The 18,317-nt window shown below is 41.7% G+C and overlaps 2 protein-coding genes across 2 annotated transcripts in view; one reads left to right on the plus strand and one right to left on the minus strand.

Moving 5' to 3' along the window:
- LOC142097513 (glucagon receptor-like) overlaps window positions 1-18,317 on the minus strand; it is a 45,079-nt gene that overhangs the window by 15,177 nt on the left and 11,585 nt on the right. The window contains exons 2-10 of the mRNA XM_075179405.1: window positions 12,003-12,099; window positions 9,778-9,885; window positions 8,501-8,622; window positions 7,697-7,803; window positions 7,395-7,551; window positions 5,558-5,717; window positions 3,762-3,822; window positions 3,386-3,455; window positions 1,716-1,804 (exon numbers count right to left, since the gene is read on the minus strand). Coding sequence (XP_075035506.1) covers window positions 1,716-1,804; window positions 3,386-3,455; window positions 3,762-3,822; window positions 5,558-5,717; window positions 7,395-7,551; window positions 7,697-7,803; window positions 8,501-8,622; window positions 9,778-9,885; window positions 12,003-12,099 — 971 coding nt within the window. The remainder of the gene's footprint in view (window positions 1-1,715; window positions 1,805-3,385; window positions 3,456-3,761; window positions 3,823-5,557; window positions 5,718-7,394; window positions 7,552-7,696; window positions 7,804-8,500; window positions 8,623-9,777; window positions 9,886-12,002; window positions 12,100-18,317) is intronic.
- Window positions 12,970-18,293, plus strand: LOC142097511 (uncharacterized). Its single transcript, XM_075179401.1, has 3 exons — window positions 12,970-13,780; window positions 14,071-17,813; window positions 18,104-18,293. Exon 2 carries the CDS (start codon window positions 14,331-14,333, stop codon window positions 17,157-17,159), a length of 2,829 nt encoding a protein of 942 aa, XP_075035502.1. The 5' UTR covers window positions 12,970-13,780; window positions 14,071-14,330; the 3' UTR covers window positions 17,160-17,813; window positions 18,104-18,293.

The following is an 18,317-nucleotide window of genomic DNA, read 5'->3' on the forward strand; positions in this document are numbered from 1 at the left end:
TACTGACCTGACTTGCTCACTACGCTCTATTCGAGACTCGGTTACTTCGCTAGCGACTGGCTTTGCAGGCTGCATCTTGCACGTTCCATGCAGCTATGCCTAAACTTCTTTGCAGGGGTCCTTGGTGAACACCGGGGGCGTGTTAGACTCTGCACCACTTTGCCCGGTATCATCAACCTACTAGTGGGAGTATGTCTGTCTTTCCAGTGTCATTTGGACACTATGTCACTGAACCTGTCCATTTAGCCTTAGCAAAAGTGGCAACCCTGTGTATAAATGACAGGTGCTCTTTAAGATGCCTAATGTATGCCTGAGCTTGAACAGACACATCAAAAACACAACTACTCTGTCCCTTTAAGATTTTGTGGTAGAGCCTTACTAATGTAACGGTGTATGAAAATTGAAGAAAATCAGCATTTTAAAAATCTAGTTAATGAACTATATAGCAATGTTCATTAAACTAAATTACATTTCACTGTGCACCACATCAAAGCTGTAGATTCTGATGAAGGTTTACCTTCTAATCATCACCTGCAGCCAATTATCCATAATCCTACTCTGATACTTTTCACGTTGTGTGCCGGAATTCTGTATGTGGTTTCTGGGAATAGGATGCAAATTGTTCAGGTCACCGTTACCATGGCGACTGAATAGTCTTCTGGTACAGGTTAGCGAGAAGGGTTTATATCATAACAATATTCACCTGCAATTTGTGCTGCAGTAATTCCTAATTGCTATGTAAAGTGGATGGGAGATATATATATATATATAGATAGATAGATAGATAGATAGATATTTAATTTACAAATCAAATATTCTTCTGCATATCACTCTTAATACCGTATATACATTTTAAGACTGTAAAGATGTTTAAATTTGGATTTCTCCTATGTAAAAGATGACTTTTTATAGCTATGCATTATTCATTATTGTGTTTAGAGGTTGCATAAAAGGTAAGGAAGATTGTTTTGAAAAATGTACCCCTTATGACCGCATTTAGCCATTGCATTCAAACTGATCATTACAGCTCAATGCAACTTTTTTTTTATACTCACAGTTGTGTGCATATAATATGTGTGCAATGTATATATCAAATATGTATACGACATTTCACAAAAAGTAAGGTCGGAATTTTGCCCCACGAAAACCATTTGATAGCAAGAGTTGCAATTCTACTGTACCTATTCCATTTGGAATCCCCCCAGCCCACCCTGAGCTTCAGAACAGCACATACATTTCACAATGTCTTCAGCTGTGATCTAGTATAGATGATTACATTGATATTGGGACATAGCTACTGACCGCTATGGGGATTAGCTCACATATTGTTGCCTTATATAATTAAATCTTTTATATTATATTTACTGTCTCATTTCCTGTGCACCCATATACATCTCTGTCATGCTGCCCCGTTATACTATTTGCTGCTGTATAACTATAATAAACTTGTTGGTAGCTGCTTCTAACTTTAATCAATTAGCCCCAAGTGTCTAGTTCCAAAAAATGTCTCCTTATTCACAACAACAAAGCTTAATTGTCAACCAGCCATTGGGAGTGATTCCATTGATCCTTAGTCTATAATTCCTGAGGCTTTACAAGATATACAAAATAACTTTTACCAATGTCATCAATTTTAACATCACTGAATAAGTATAGACATGTAGTACATTCAGGAAATGTCATCCTGCCTACCTGAGATGATTGATTGGTCTCACCTTAGCTTGTAATCAGCATAACCTTTCTGATTGGCTCGCAGCTTGGACAATATCATTTTTAAGATCCTCATGAAGATCAGAAGGTTAATCTGAGGAGCACACAGAGAAAGCTGGAATTAGGGGCATGCCACGTGACATAGAATTTGATGTCAGATAAGAGCCGCTTGGCCCATCTAGTCTACCCATTTTTTAACCTATGGTAACCTCAAACCCTATTTAATCCTTTATTCTTTGCAAGGATATCCTTATTTCTATCCCAAGAATGTTTAAATTGTTCTACTGTCATTTTGTCTGCCATAATTAAGCGGAAACAGGCACAAAATTGTTGTGACACAAAACACATTTCTCGATGTTGCAAATTCATTACCACAAGAATGACCACAGATGTGCTCAGTCAGTGTTTTGCTGCTGTAAAATAGATTTTGGTGGCAACACTAATGTCACGTGTAAAAAAGAGATTTTTGTGCCACAAAATGAATTTTAGTGCATTTTGAGGCACAAAAACCTATTTTGTAAGTCACAAAAAATTATTTTGAGATGACAGAATTCAAATTTGTTTTTGCACCAGAAAGTAAATGGTGTGTTACATAACTGATGTCTGTTGAAATAATTTTGTCACAATTGTATTACAAAAATCATACAGATCATGTATCCTACTTTTAGGTGTATCCAGAATGCGTTTACTATATGGTCACCTATTCACCTGGAATGCCAGGGAGATTCCCTTATAAGTGTGAGACCTCCCAGAATCCCCGAGGAGCAGGCAATTCTCCCAGAGAAGGACTTACCGACCCTCAAGGTGATCAGTAAAGTGCCGTGATGGCCCAGATTACGTCACATCCCGCCTACCTCAGTGAACACTGGGTAAGCAAAGGCTTGATAATGAAATTAGTATCAATATACACAATGCCCTGCCCTCCACAGTTATGACAAACAGGCAACTATGGTTTACTATGCACAATGGTTAAAAAAACAAGGCATGTCAGTCAGCCTGCATTTGCTTAGCATGATAAAAGAATCAAATTTAAAAGAAAATAATTATTGAATTGAAGACATGATGTGACACATGGGACTAATGACAACTCAGCACATCTATAATATAAATGCTTAGTGGCGTGTGTTAGTCTGTCTGTGTGTGGAAAAAATAAAACCAAGCTGCAGCGCCACCTGCTGGGCAGAGTTATACACTGACCTACTAAATTCTTAGTGTGTGTGTGGAAAAAAAAATTCAGAAAGGGCTGAAATTTGGTATACTAAGATGTTTTTAATTTGTTAATTGTTAAAAGTGTTTATAAAGATTTTAAAAATATATATATATATTTCTTGAAGGAGAAGTGACAGTTGGGAGTGGTTGGTGGTTGCCGTGGGTGACAGTGGGGAGTACTTGGTGGTTGCCGGGGGTGACAGTAGGGACTGGTTGGTGGTTGAGACCTGGGCTATGGCCCAAATGCATGACAAGAACCTTTTTAACACCTTAAGTAACTTGATTTGACTAGAATGCATGAGTATCATGCACGGGTTAACTTGTACTTAATAACAGCCCAACAACCGGTCATGTAACAGCGTTCATCAATGTGGTTCAAGTCAGATTAATTAGCAGAAAATAACTTTACAATGGGTATCCAATCAAGGGCGTGTGTGGGTGGAGTAACTTTGAGGTGTCAGCTCACCAAAGAGGCTAGCAGGATGGGGATCCGGATTATCCACCAATAGGCCATGTTGTCATTCAGAGCCCAGCATCTGTAAAAAAAGAGAGATTTTAACCAATCACAGCTGGGAACGTGTGCCGGCGATATAAGAGGGGAAAACAGCAAAAGAGCAACTTAGCGTTAATCACTGGATGACTGAAAGGAGGTGAAAGAATTCCACTGACAGGAGGAATAAACTGTGAATAAAATATAAAATCATTTAATATATTACTCTTCTTAAACCAGATTATAGCACAATGTGAACAGTTATATTGTTGCAGATAAATACTAGAAAGCATAATCTGATCATTATAAATCGTTATCATCTATTTTCATTACTGCGGGTGCTTTCACTCACTCTTTGTTTTCCTTGAGATACTTTAGTGTCATCCAGGGGACTACAAACAAAACCGGAGTCCCTGGAAGAGAGACAGAGAGGGGATCTTAAGCGATAGTCTGTAAACACTGCAATTGTCATGTTCCCTCCCATACCTCATAACATCACCCGTCACCCAGCGTACAGTGGTCTGCTCCCATTCTTCCTACTGATCTTCAAGTTAATTGATGTTTAAATATATCTTTTTCAAATATCAATTAATAAATCCATTCCAGGTGATTCCAACTGGTCAATAAGTAGGAAGAACATAGTAATTGGTCGTTTTGTACAATATTCCCTGCGGGCAGGATACGGATGAGCTACAGCTCTTGTCACTATCATGTTCTTTTCTGACTAGCAGTAATTTGTCCCCCTTAGTTTTCTGTCTGCTCTTCCTGCCATCAAAACACCAACACAAATGACTCACACAACCTGCACAGCTGGGGATCCCTGAATGGACGGTGATAGCACCTAATTCAGAGACATTTGTCCGTGACGTGGACTTGGTGCATCAGCGATGGGCAACCTGAAACACTACGGGGGCCGCATGTGAGACCCTCTAACCTTCAAAAGGGCCGCACATTACCCTACATCTCGGTAATAAGTTAAAGCAATAGATTTAATCAAAGACAGACATCTGTAATAAAAATATATATTATATATAATAAAGCAGGAAGGAGCTAGGGGCAGCAGGTGAAGGCTCGGGGGGCCCCCTGTTGCCCATGACTGCATTAGATGGACCTAGTGTGCTGGACACTGTACCATATCACCCAACCCTCCTGGTTTCCTCGCCATCCCGTTCCCGGCTTTGTCCCACGGGTGGGAAAGTTTGTGGAAGCACTAGGCACGTCCCCATCATGATTTGGCCATGCCCCCTGTCCTGATGCCGCCTACCCAACTGTTGGGAGTTATGCTGTACAATTATGGCAGGTGCTAATTACAACAGAGGTCTTCATTTCAAGTCTACAAATGGGCTCTGACTGAGGATTTTGTTTATTTTATTTTTTTTAAAAAAGACATGTTTGGATAAAAAAACGCCCCCCGCCAATTATTCTTCCAGGACAGGATCCCAAAATAAACATACCCAGTGGGCGGTGCTCCACCTCTCCAGTGCCACCCCCACTTCAGCATGTCACAGTTCTTGGCTCTCTGCGCCAGTAAATAGCGTTGAGAGCTCCTGGAGTTTACAACCCAACACAACCTATTTCTTACGCATTAACGCTACAAGTACAATAGATTATATTGGGAAAAGCACAATGCATGAAAGAGTATGGAAACGTGTTAAAACAAAAACACTGAAATTCATCTAAAGTGGCATTCGTTTTCATATGTTTTTACTCATTTTTCAAGAGCAAGCCCTAAAACACAATTTTCTAGGAGAGGATTCCAAAATAAGTGCCCCCCCCCCCCCCCCCCCCGTTTTCTAATTGTAAAATTAGGCCATCCTGGAACCTGTGAATACTGAGCGCAGTTCATGGCACAAGTGGTAGCAGGCGGGAAACGTTTTCTTTTAAAGGGAACCTATTGACAGCTCACAGACAGCAAAGGCAGATTATTAACTGACCTAAGTCACTACATATAGCCTATCAAATACATGAATATATGTATCTTACACTGATTGTTAAATATTTATATTATAGTATCTATACTTTATCTAGAGCAACTCAAGGGAGCATCAATGAGAACATAAGATGCCAGTAAACAGGAGATTGTTGGTATAACTCATTTTCATTTGACTTCTAAGTCCTAGGGGTCAGCCATCCCCATTAGTTACTTACCCCATCCGAGATACAGGTATATAGTGTAATTGTTCTTCTCGGAGAACACTGCACCGATAAGGAGCTTGTATAGGTAGACGGCCTCCACCACGAACCAGTAATGATTGGCCAGGATGCAGTATTGCATAATCACCTGGGCTGTGCGACATCCAACTGCGGCCTGTGACAGAGAGAGGTTTTATCTGTACTATCCGTTCATGTGTGGGACACACCAGGGAATTATTTACAATTAGGAGCACTTCCAGCTAAAGGGTGCAAACTTGCAGCTGTACAAACCATCCTCAGATACAAGAGGTGCAGTTGCGTTATTTTTTTGCATGCAGGGGAAATGCTGTCTTCTTTTGCATGTAGCACTCAAATACTGAGCAAGGACACCGCTCCCCCCCCTTCCAAATGCAAAATCTGTCTGTACATTTCTATAATTCATCTGGACTGACTTTATTATAGTGGCACCTTTCTGTGTTTGATGATTTGTTTTATATTGGTCAAACCGTAACCCAGAAAAGTGCATCTCCACCAAAGTGCAGATGGAGAGACACAAAATGCGGCACATTAAATGTATAGGACAAGACCCGATCTCTGGTACCTCGGAGCCGCTCCACAAATCCATTCCTTTGGCGGACAGGAAATGTCCCTAAAATACACTCTGTCCACCCGTTGATCTAACATTGCTCTGTAAAATGAAATATCAGCTTTTCATTGCTCTACAACCCTGGGCACCCCCGGTGCACCTACTTCCTCCTTACCAAAGAACGCCCTCACTTAAACTTTTTCATTGGCCGTTGCAAACTTCTCCCCTACAATTGCTGCCATTTTGCTCCCCAAGGCCATGTATGAATCAAGGTTCGGGGAATCACAAAAGAGGATTTTGCACAGAGCATCAGCCGTTTTGTGCTTCGTAAATGAGATCCACTGTGTTTTAGTGGAAATCCAAATAACAAATGTAATTGACATTAAAGAGCAAATAAAGCTTCTTTTTCACATTAATATACATCAAAGGCTGCATATTACTGAGCTGAATAATATACATGAAATAACTGGAGGTGCTAAGTCCACCATGCTCCACTCCTATGCAGCATTTGCCATATTAGGAGGGATGTGATTCTTTAACTAACCAGACACAGACGCACCGACAGCTTTGTAGAATTGCTTTGCAGAAATGCACTGTGTGGATTGGTGGATAGATACAAAAGGGGCAGGACGGTGATGTCACAGGAGCTGAAATGACTGCATTCTCTGCTATATGACATGCATCAGATCCCATTAGGACACTGTCTTAAACATATGAGCAGCACGGTGGCTCAGTGGTTAGCACTTCTGCCTTACAGCACTGGGGTCATGAGTTCAATTCCCAACCATGGTCTTATCTGTGTGGAGTTTGTTTGTTCTCCCCGTGTATGTGTGGGTTTGCTCCAGGTGCTCCGGTTTCCTCTCACACTCCAAAAACATACTGGTAGGTTAATTGGCTGCTAACAAATTGACCCTAGTCTGTCTGTGTGTATGTTAGGGGATTTAGACTGTAAGCCCCAATGGTGCAGGGACTGATGTGAGTGAGTTCTCTGTACAGCGCTGCGGAATTAGTCATTTCGGGAGTTATTACTGTATATTTTCACAGATCTGCAGTGAAATGTCAATTTTACTGGTCCTTTAAACGTTAAAGTAAATAACAAAAGTCAAATTTCAAGCCCTGTTAGATATTCCATTTAATCTTTATTTCTATTGGGGGAAATTCGGAAAAGACAACGCCAGCTAAAGATATACATCTCCAAATATCTGTAGTTCTACAGAGGTGCAGGAAATCCTACAGTCATGAGAAGTAGAATACTATGACTCTGACCTCGTTGCTAATTAGAATCTCCCAATCTGAGACCTCAACGGTCTGCATGCCCCATCTCTTCTCCAGCAGAATATCCTTAGCAATGACGGATATTCCACGCAGAGCGAAGGAGAAGAATAGGTTGGCATGGATGTAGTTCCTGGTACAACGCAGCTTCCTGGAATGACAAAAGGACATACATGGGGTTTAAAAATCCCCAGAAGAAGTGTGCTGGGTGCATTAATTAATGAGCAGAGGAGCAGTCCTGGGTCTGGGAAGTGTAGAGAGGTCGGGAAAATCTGAACACTCAATATGTTATTTACCTGCACATGGTGAGGATCATCAGGGACGATAAGAGTGCAATCAGTGACACTGAATATCCAACAGTGTATAGAGCTCTGAAACTAAGCAAAAAGTCCCTTGTCTCTACCTGAGAAAACATAGAACAAAAGACATCAAAACGCAAACCAGTCACATTCTTATACACTCACAAAATCACACAGGTACCTGGTCCACACCAATACCCTTCCCATCAAACCTGAGATTTTTCAAGCACTCCACAACAACGTAACAACAATACAGCAAATGGGAACCCTCGAAATTTAAAGTGGGTAAGGCTAATGTCACACGGGCGCACTCACAGGACATACCGCTGCTCTTGTGACACAAGCTCTGGGCTTATATATCTGTATGTGGATGCTCTCTGAGTTGAGATCATTAGGCTACAATAATTCTAGTGATGTTTATTGATAAAAAGAAAGAACAGAGTTTCAAATGCATTATTTCTCCAGACAATACGCTAAAACCAAGCGCTGAATCTTCTTATAAGAACAAAATATAGAGTTTTCACATATTTCCAGTTTGTATTATTTTAGTAGGTTAATATAGTACAAATACAAAATGCTCTACCCTAGTCATCATGCACTGATCACATGCAGTGCATAGGCTTATCAAGCAACATGGTACCGATACTAAAATATGTGTTGTCTACAGTAACCAATCAGATAAAGGCTTTGAGCACACAAGTTGGGTGAGACAAATAAAAGCAAACCTCTCATTGGTTGATATATTGTTGCAACAGATCAGTGCTATTGACATCTTTACAAAAAAGGTCTTGTTGACATCACCTCGTCACTCGTCACCTCCATCTCCTCCTCACACTGCGATGCGTTCATCCACGGACGTGTCCCATTGACCATCTCCCAATGGCCGTCCAGCCCACAGCGGCGTGATACCAGTCCATGCTTTACTGAAAACACACACAGGATTCACCAACTGGGCATGAGCTGATGTGTAAACACTGACTACAGAGCAATTTGACACCACGGGGTTTATTTACTAAACTGCGGGTTTGAAAAAATGGAGATGTTGCCTATAGCAACCAATCAGATTCTAGTTATCATTTATTTAGTACATTCTACAAAATGAGAGCTAGAATCTGATTGGTTGCTATAGGCAACATCTCCACTTTTTCAAACCCGCAGTTTAGTAAATATACCCCCATCTCTGAAGTGAGGGCACAGTAAGCAGCAATTGTGCTTGTCTGCAGACTGCTGCTCACCAAATACAAGCTAAAAATGGCTATAAAAAATGCAGTTTATATATTATGGCTTATCTTGCTGAGCAAAACAAGGTTTCTTAGCGTTTCGGCTCAAATGTTGTGTCTAAAACATATTAGTTGACATTGGTAAATGAACAATTTATCAGTTTTCAAAATAATTTGGCCACTGGGTGACACTGATTGGTGCTTATGTATTCTGATCATTCTGAGCTGCAATTGTATGCCTTGTTTAGTAAATGGGGAAAAGGGACAATCGCTCAGGAAAATGACAATTCTTCCAGCACAGAAAATAGGTGACTCAAAGTTTTAGTATTTTGGAAATTAGTTACTCATCCCACATCACACCTTAAGTCACCATGGGGTCTATATTGTATTTTTAATATTGTATTGTATTTTTAATATTTTTGATTTCTTCACACAAAATTATTTCTGTAACTTTTTTTACTACTATATTTTATATTTCGCCAATTGGGTACAATTATTCCTTTGGGAAAATATGTTTTTAATATAGGACCAATAAAGATTTATTTTTGGTAAAAGTAATTATTTCGAACTTAGGAGTGCCTCCACATAGTATAATATTTAATAGTATATGATTTGACAAATTTGTAGTGAACAAATCCCATATTTTTATCTAGTGTGGATGTATATCTCCCTTTTTCTCCACTAGAGGGCGCACATGGGACTGCTATACTTTATGATGGAAGCTGATATACTGTAGTTGGCTGCATTTTAGAGATTGGTTCAGGTACAAATTGGCGGTCTCCATTGTGAACAGGGGACCTAGTGATCTTTATTGTAAACAGTGTTTTTCCAGGAAACAGAAAAAAAAAAGAACAATACCTTTCTGGAACCATGGAAGGTAATACGGACAAGGTACACTGGTAATGGCTCCAGGAGTTCCATCAGGCAAGCATACATACATGTCGAAAGTACGATTGCAGTGCAGCCCTATGAGACAAGAGGAAGCGGGTCTGGAATGCAGTGTATCTACCGCAGTAATTATCATGCACTAACAGACAGTCACTACAACACAATAAACAATTACAATCACACAGTACCTACACTCACCAAATCATGATAAATCTGCTCGTGGGCAGATCTACCAGGGATAACCCATTGATATTCGCATATCAATGGGTTAGAGATTGTTAGAAGTAGTTTGAAGGTGAGGGAGTGCAAAGGTAAAGGTTTCTACCGATGTCGAGGGCTGTATTCATATTTGATACCACCTTAGTCATTGTGAGTGAATATGACCAGCACTGTGACATTAACTTTGTGCTTCTTCAGATTATTGTAAATATATGGGTATATGGGGCTGTACTATAGGTCATGTCCTTAGTTCATAGTAAGAGGGTGACTATTGGTTCAGCCAACAAGAGCAGGGGCAAATGCAGGATTTGTAGAGGGGGGTTTCCACACCACGCCGACAGTGGGCTTGACCAGCATACATGGGGCCGTGGCTATAATTTTAGACAGTGCTTGGCTGCTCTCCAACTCTTCCTATCCCCATAATATACATGGGCAATGCTGCGTGCACCACTGTTAGGTGCACAAAGCTCTCCATTTTCAAGCAGAGCCGTGTGAAGCGGGTCAGGGTCCAGCCACCTCAATTATACAGTGCCCCAGGCTTAGAGGGGGTTTCCAGACACTAGGACCCCCCCTCCCCCCCACCCTCGGTTTTCCTATGAAGAGGTCTGCTCTGGCTGTATGTAGGTGATGGGTCCACTACAAAGCTGGCTGCTAGACTCACTCTGGGCCCATATAAATAAAAGTTAAGAGTCACTGTTTTAAAATGTACCCATTACCACAAAATACCATTTACTATTTCAATAGCGTCTAAAAGTTTTAAAAACACACTTAAATACCCTAGTTACCAACTGTCCCTAAGTTCCAGGGACGGTCCCTTGGTATTTTTGTCCCTACAGATGTCCCTTTTCTTTCAGTTGTTAAATGCCACAAAATTACATTATAACGGGCCTGTTTATTAAAGTAACACTTACCATCTCACCGAGAATCATCATTTATTTATCGCTAGTTAATGCAATGATAAAAAAAATCACTTATTGCCACAATTTAACATTATTTTATTGCTGTGGTAGCTGCGTTATTTCTCTCACTGGATCCCCCGCTCTGCTCTATCGACTCAGTTTGAGCTTCAAGTTGTACTGCTATAACAAAAGATAAATTGCTCATTCACTTTAAAAATATTGAGGATGATTTTTTTTAATTTAATTATCATTTTTAATCAATAAGTTTGTTTTTGCAGTATATTCTTCCTGTTAACGCCATCCAGAGATGGCGCGAGTAGGACAGTTATAGCAGAGGGACAAGTATCGATGTGATACTCAAAATAGTAATATATAAAATCCCTACATATTTAGGGCGTAGCGGAAAAAGTCCCATCGCCGTGAAAATACCCAGTTTTACCAGCATTTGGGCTTTCTGCTAATCGATAAATCTGCTCCCAAGTTTAGTACAGCTATAGTGACTGGGATTGTAGTATACAGTACAAAGACTAGGCACTACCATATGCGTTCTGTATAGATACACTCAGTGGTTAGCACTTCTGCCTCACAGCACTGGGGTCATGAGTTCAATTCCCAACCATAGCCTTATCTGTGTGGAGTTTGTATGTTCTCCCTGTGCTTGCATGGGTTTCCTTCGGGTGCTCCAGTTTCCTCCCACACTCCAAAAACATACTAGTAGATTATTTGGCTGCTAACAAATTGACCCTAGTCTGTGTGTGTGTGTGTGTGTGTGTGTGTGTGTGTTAGGGAATTTAGACTGTAAGCTCCAATGGGGCAGGGACTGATGTGAGTGAGTTCTATGTACAGCGCTGCGGAATTAGTGGCGCTATATAAGTAAATGATGATGATGATGATGATACACTAAATCCGCAGCAGTGTCCTTGAAACTGAACGTGAAAACAAGAAGGTTCATGGAGTGAATTGTGCCGGGAGATGATAACGAGCTATCATAATAAAATAAATATGATCCTTAACCTCACGTTAAGTGATAACGGGGGTGCTATACTGACAATGTAAAACAAAGCGCAGAGAGCCAACCTTGAGGACGTGGTGTTCTCATCATCCATCCGTAGCAGTCGTCCCTGTATCGCATCCACTCTTCAATTGTCTTCTCCAGCACTTTTCCTGCGACGCTCTGCACGGAGCCATGAAAACAGCACAAAGGGCAGAAGTCATGGAGGCAAGTATCACACAAAAATATATCTTGTTTATTCATATTGTAAGATCAATAGGAAAGCGATGTATCCAGCAAATGCACCTAATATTCTTTTTTTTTGGTCTTATGGTTGTCTATTTTTTTTTGTAGGACAACCCAACACTTCCTCAAACATCTCCCAGCATTTCTCATAGTTGTGGTTGTCTCATTAACATATATTTACTCAGATATGGACGTCCTCTGCGCTGCTACCAATATATCATTTTATAATTGATTGTGTTCAATGTTTATAGATGTACAAACCGAAAATGTTATAAAGCCAAAGGGTCAAAGGCAGGGTGTGAGCAGTTTCCTATGTGGGCCTTGGATGGGCCCCTTTGGCCTGGGGCCCCGTAGCATGCACCCATGGTAGTTCTGCCACTGGTCGAATTGTTTTTTGGTGAGTAACAAGTAAGGTGTAGTCACAAAGTGTTGCTTATTGCCATAGTATAAGATGTACTTTAATAACAACATTGAGACGATTGGCATATCTTTATTTTTTTATAAATCTTTTATGTGAACTTCTAGTGATTAAAGTTAGTTTATAGCCTGTATATGATTATATGCTACAGGGGTGACTTTAAATGCATTGATCATAAAGAAATAATGCAAACAGGGAGCTAACAGTACATAAGAAGTTTTAATTAGATGGAGCCCAGGGCAAACATGAACGAAGGGCCCCATACTGTGACCACTGAAAAATCTTCACAAGCTACTGAACAAAAGTAACAGAGTGTGCAGTTTGTGTATAGAGAGAATAAGAGCTTTTACCCACTATACTGTAACCCCTGGGGATGCTGCAGTTGGACTTGAGCACCCAGGGGCTAATAATCACAATTGCATCAGTAAGAAAAGAGATGCATATAGCTATTTACCAGTCAAGGAGAAGGAACTACATCTCCCAGAAACCTGTTATGAAGAGGGGGCGGAGCCGAAGGAGACTGAGCTGTGTGACCAGTTCAGATAGGTGACCCTAGGCAGGAGGGCACTGGATGAGTGATCTGAGCAGAGAGAGCAGTCTGCAGAGATATCAAAACTCGGTGCAGTTCTGAACAGAACCTGCTGGAAGCCACAGTTTGAAGCTGTAGGAGGAGGTTTGCAGGCATCTCTGAAGAAGGACATTTTACAAGTCAGCCATTTTGGAGATAATCAAGTTCAGACCTGTGACACACTGGTGCAGATAAGTTACTGGTTATTTTTATCTATCTGTTGTTGTTCAAGTGGGGTTTGGACTATATCTGGCCACAAGGGCTGAAGAGTTAGGGATAGATGGGTGGGCAGGTAAATATGCACCAAGTGTGTGTCTAATCAGCACTTGTGGAACTACAAGTCCCAGGATACAAATTAGAAAGGATTTTACAGTTGTTGCTAGAGGAGGGTCTGCATACTGTGACTGCTGTACCTCACTGCAAGTGATTTAAAGACCTCCAAAATCTGCAAACTGGACACATGATGTTTCCATGCCATGCTGCATACATACAGAAGGGCCCCAACTTGCAGTGCACTGCTCTATTTGTGTGGTGTGTTTGAATACTGCTGTGTGTGTTTGGCAGTACATTGTAGGGCTATAAGGGAAAATATATAAATTCACCCTGCAAGATATTCACAGTATCAGGAGCAAGTAAGATATCTGATATATTTTTTCATGTGTATAAAGCTGTGACAGTTAATGGTTATATTGTTATATATTATATTATATTGTATGCTGTTATTGATTTATTGCGTGTTTTTGTGTTAACTTGGTGTGCATAGTAAGAAGTGGTGCGCCACTTTCATCCACACTTGTTTTATTACTGTATTGTATTGTTTGCACTATTATTTCAAATTATACCAAAGTATATTTTTCTATAAAATTACAAAGCTGCATTTAGGATTTCCATTTAAATAAATGTGCCTGGCTGGCTTTTGCAGCACACATTTTGTCACAGAGTGTTAATACTGGGCAGGGGGTTTCCCGAATCTTCCCCTGGTGTATCTTTTGAACACCCCCCAGAAGAGAAAGCAGAGATTCGGGTGGAGGCACTGAAAACCAAGTACCAAGGTGAGAAGCATCTGCGTGGTTCAATATATATATATACCCTCACAACGCTTAATACACAAGGGGGTGTTACAGTGGAGGCACTGCTGAGATACTGAAGACACACTCAGTGAAACCCATCAGCACAGACGTCATGGATAGTATAAGAGAAGAAGTGTTTCTGTGGTGTGAACAACAGACTGTGGCCCCAACTCGATGTTTAGGGATCTATGGTGACTCTCAGGGAGTGACAGATGAGGAAGTCCTGCATGTGCTCCACAGGATTTATGGGGTAGAACATCCTAAAATCCTTGGATGGAAAGGTAGAGATCAGCATAAGACCAGTCTGATCCTCTGTGAGACGCAAGCAGAATTGGATAAAGATTTTCTTCCCTCCCTCGTTTCTGGGCCACAAAAACAACAATGGCATATTGTGATACCGTTAAAGCCAAAACAGCTAGTCGCAGCACCTCTTAATGCTGAACTCCCAGATGGAGATATTAACCGACAAGTATTCCCTCAGGCCAGGGAAGAGAATTCTCAGTCACCCTCCAGTACTAGGAAAACTGATGAGGATCAAAGCGAACTGTTCCTCACTGTGTACAGGCCTGGGAGAAGAAATGTAGATGCCGATGCTTTGTCAAGATTACCGGGAAGGTTTGTGGAATCTCAGGAAGAAGAATGGATAGAGTTGCCAGCTCCAGAGGTGAAGGGGATGTGTCACGAGGGACGTGTGGTCGTGCCTCCAGTCAAAGAATGCTTAACAGCTCTAGGGGCAACGACAGATGCACTACCAAGACAATATTGCTGGCTGAGTCAAATGGAGCTCAGTGATCTTCAGAAGTTGAGTTCAAGCCAAGTCAAAGAAGATCAGCAGAATGACTCCTCTATAGCAGCAGTTAGGTGGTCTGTTAAACACAGACAAAGAATCCACCCGAGTAGTTTGAAAACAGAGGAAGCTATTTTGCTAAGCAGACAGAGAGAGTCATTGGTGGTGAAGCAGGGGCTACTGTATAGAGAAACCAGCCGCAAAGATGGCAGAGAGAGGAAACAGCTAGTATTGCCAAAGAAGCACCGTCCCATGGTTCTCCGTGCGTTGCATGATAAACACGGCCACCTGGGAATAGAGAAGACCATGAGTTTAATTTCAGATAGATTCTACTGGCCGAAAATGGAGATAGACATTGAGAGTTATTGTAAATCTTGTGGGACATGCATACTTCGAAAATCCCTCCCAGAAAAGGCTGCCCCCTTAAAGAATATATCCAGCAATGGGCCTTTAGAGTTAGTCTGTATTGACTTTCTATCAGTGGAACCGGATGAAAGCAACAAGTGTAACATTCTAGTGGTGACAGATCATTACACCCGTTATGCTCAAGCCTACCAGACAAAAGACCAGAGAGCTGTGACCGTGGCAAAAATCCTATGGGAAAAGTTCTTTGTCCACTATGGACTGCCTGCCCGCATTCATTCAGATCAGGGTCGGGATTTTGAGAGCAAGCTAATAAAAGAACTGTGCGAGGTCTGCGGGATAAAGAAGTCCAGGACTACTCCTTTCCATCCCCAAGGAGATCCGCAGCCGGAGAGATTTAATCGGACCCTTCTCAGCATGATGGGCACTTTGGACACTAAAAAAAAGGCACATTGGAGTAGGCACATCAGCCATTTGGTCCACGCCTACAATTGCACGAAAAACGAGTCCACGGGGTACTCCCCATATCTCTTAATGTTTGGAAGGGAGGCTAGATTACCAATCGATATCTGTTTTGGAATGGACACTGCTGATCCCCAAGAAAAGCCCCATTTGAAATATGTGGAGCAGCTGAAACAAGAACTAATGGAGGCCTACAGACTAGCGGAAGCAGCTGCATCAAAAGCTGGACAACGAAACAAGGGTCGTTATGATCTACAGGTCAAGGAGCATATTCTGGAGCCAGGTGACAGGGTTTTACTTAGACACTTGGGCCTCCCGGGGAAACACAAGTTAGCCAATCGTTGGCGAAAGGATCCTCATGTTGTGGTTGCAAAATTGCCAGACATCCCAGCCTATCGAATTAGGCCCGAGGGGCTAACAGGCCCTATAAAGACATACCATCGACAACATTTGCTTCCCATCAGAGATGGTGTCCGGTTTTGGGAGGAGCCTGAAACAGATGAGCCAAACGTGTCCACACCCAGAAGATCACGGCGAATCAGAGAACCGACCACAGAAGAAGATGATGGAGATGATTGGGGGTATGATGCTCCAGGTAAATTGGGAGAAATAGATTGGAGACAAGATATCAGAAGGCTCACTAGGTCTACCGAGGGGGCCGCTGTAAGACCTCCACAAGTAGAAGAAAGGAGAACTATGCCTGCCATTTCAGATGAAAGTGTCAACCCAAGAGTAGCTGGACGGTTGGATTCTCAGTGTTCAGTAGAGGAAGGCTCTAACCAGGAAGTTGACATGGATGGGGACGTCGTTGATCCAGATGGAGGATGCACTGAACGCCCCAACAGGGTGTTGGGGGGAGAGGAAGGGAACCCACCAGTCCAGGGTCGGCCTAAAAGGACCCCTAGAGCCCCAATGATGTTGACTTATGATAGTCTAGGTCATATGACTGAGATTCCTAAGGTGATTCATCCTAGCTGGGTCTATCAGTGGCCATATCTGACTCCCATATCTGTTATGCCAGGGCATGTTGTGTATGGATGTGGAAGTGTATTTAGACAGGATGTCTTAACCCCTTTAAATTTGCAGGATGTGGGACAAGCCTCATCATTTGTTCATTGTGGACTTGCCCCACAGGGGGAGTGTGTAACCCCTGGGGATGCTGCAGTTGGACTTGAGCACCCAGGGGCTAATAATCACAATTGCATCAGTAAGAAAAGAGATGCATATAGCTATTTACCAGTCAAGGAGAAGGAACTACATCTCCCAGAAACCTGTTATGAAGAGGGGGCGGAGCCGAAGGAGACTGAGCTGTGTGACCAGTTCAGATAGGTGACCCTAGGCAGGAGGGCACTGGATGAGTGATCTGAGCAGAGAGAGCAGTCTGCAGAGATATCAAAACTCGGTGCAGTTCTGAACAGAACCTGCTGGAAGCCACAGTTTGAAGCTGTAGGAGGAGGTTTGCAGGCATCTCTGAAGAAGGACATTTTACAAGTCAGCCATTTTGGAGATAATCAAGTTCAGACCTGTGACACACTGGTGCAGATAAGTTACTGGTTATTTTTATCTATCTGTTGTTGTTCAAGTGGGGTTTGGACTATATCTGGCCACAAGGGCTGAAGAGTTAGGGATAGATGGGTGGGCAGGTAAATATGCACCAAGTGTGTGTCTAATCAGCACTTGTGGAACTACAAGTCCCAGGATACAAATTAGAAAGGATTTTACAGTTGTTGCTAGAGGAGGGTCTGCATACTGTGACTGCTGTACCTCACTGCAAGTGATTTAAAGACCTCCAAAATCTGCAAACTGGACACATGATGTTTCCATGCCATGCTGCATACATACAGAAGGGCCCCAACTTGCAGTGCACTGCTCTATTTGTGTGGTGTGTTTGAATACTGCTGTGTGTGTTTGGCAGTACATTGTAGGGCTATAAGGGAAAATATATAAATTCACCCTGCAAGATATTCACAGTATCAGGAGCAAGTAAGATATCTGATATATTTTTTCATGTGTATAAAGCTGTGACAGTTAATGGTTATATTGTTATATATTATATTATATTGTATGCTGTTATTGATTTATTGCGTGTTTTTGTGTTAACTTGGTGTGCATAGTAAGAAGTGGTGCGCCACTTTCATCCACACTTGTTTTATTACTGTATTGTATTGTTTGCACTATTATTTCAAATTATACCAAAGTATATTTTTCTATAAAATTACAAAGCTGCATTTAGGATTTCCATTTAAATAAATGTGCCTGGCTGGCTTTTGCAGCACACATTTTGTCACAGAGTGTTAATACTGGGCAGGGGGTTTCCCGAATCTTCCCCTGGTGTATCTTTTGAACACCCCCCAGAAGAGAAAGCAGAGATTCGGGTGGAGGCACTGAAAACCAAGTACCAAGGTGAGAAGCATCTGCGTGGTTCAATATATATATATACCCTCACAACGCTTAATACACAAGGGGGTGTTACAATACAATAGCCTG

This window comes from Mixophyes fleayi, chromosome 7 (assembly GCF_038048845.1).
Source record: "Mixophyes fleayi isolate aMixFle1 chromosome 7, aMixFle1.hap1, whole genome shotgun sequence".
Classification (NCBI taxonomy): Eukaryota; Metazoa; Chordata; class Amphibia; order Anura; family Limnodynastidae; genus Mixophyes; species Mixophyes fleayi.

What these genes read in the sequence shown, in the direction of transcription:
- LOC142097511 (XM_075179401.1), top strand. Translation starts at nt 14,331, where the DNA reads ATGGATAGTATAAGAGAAGAAGTGTTTCTGTGGTGTGAACAACAGACT.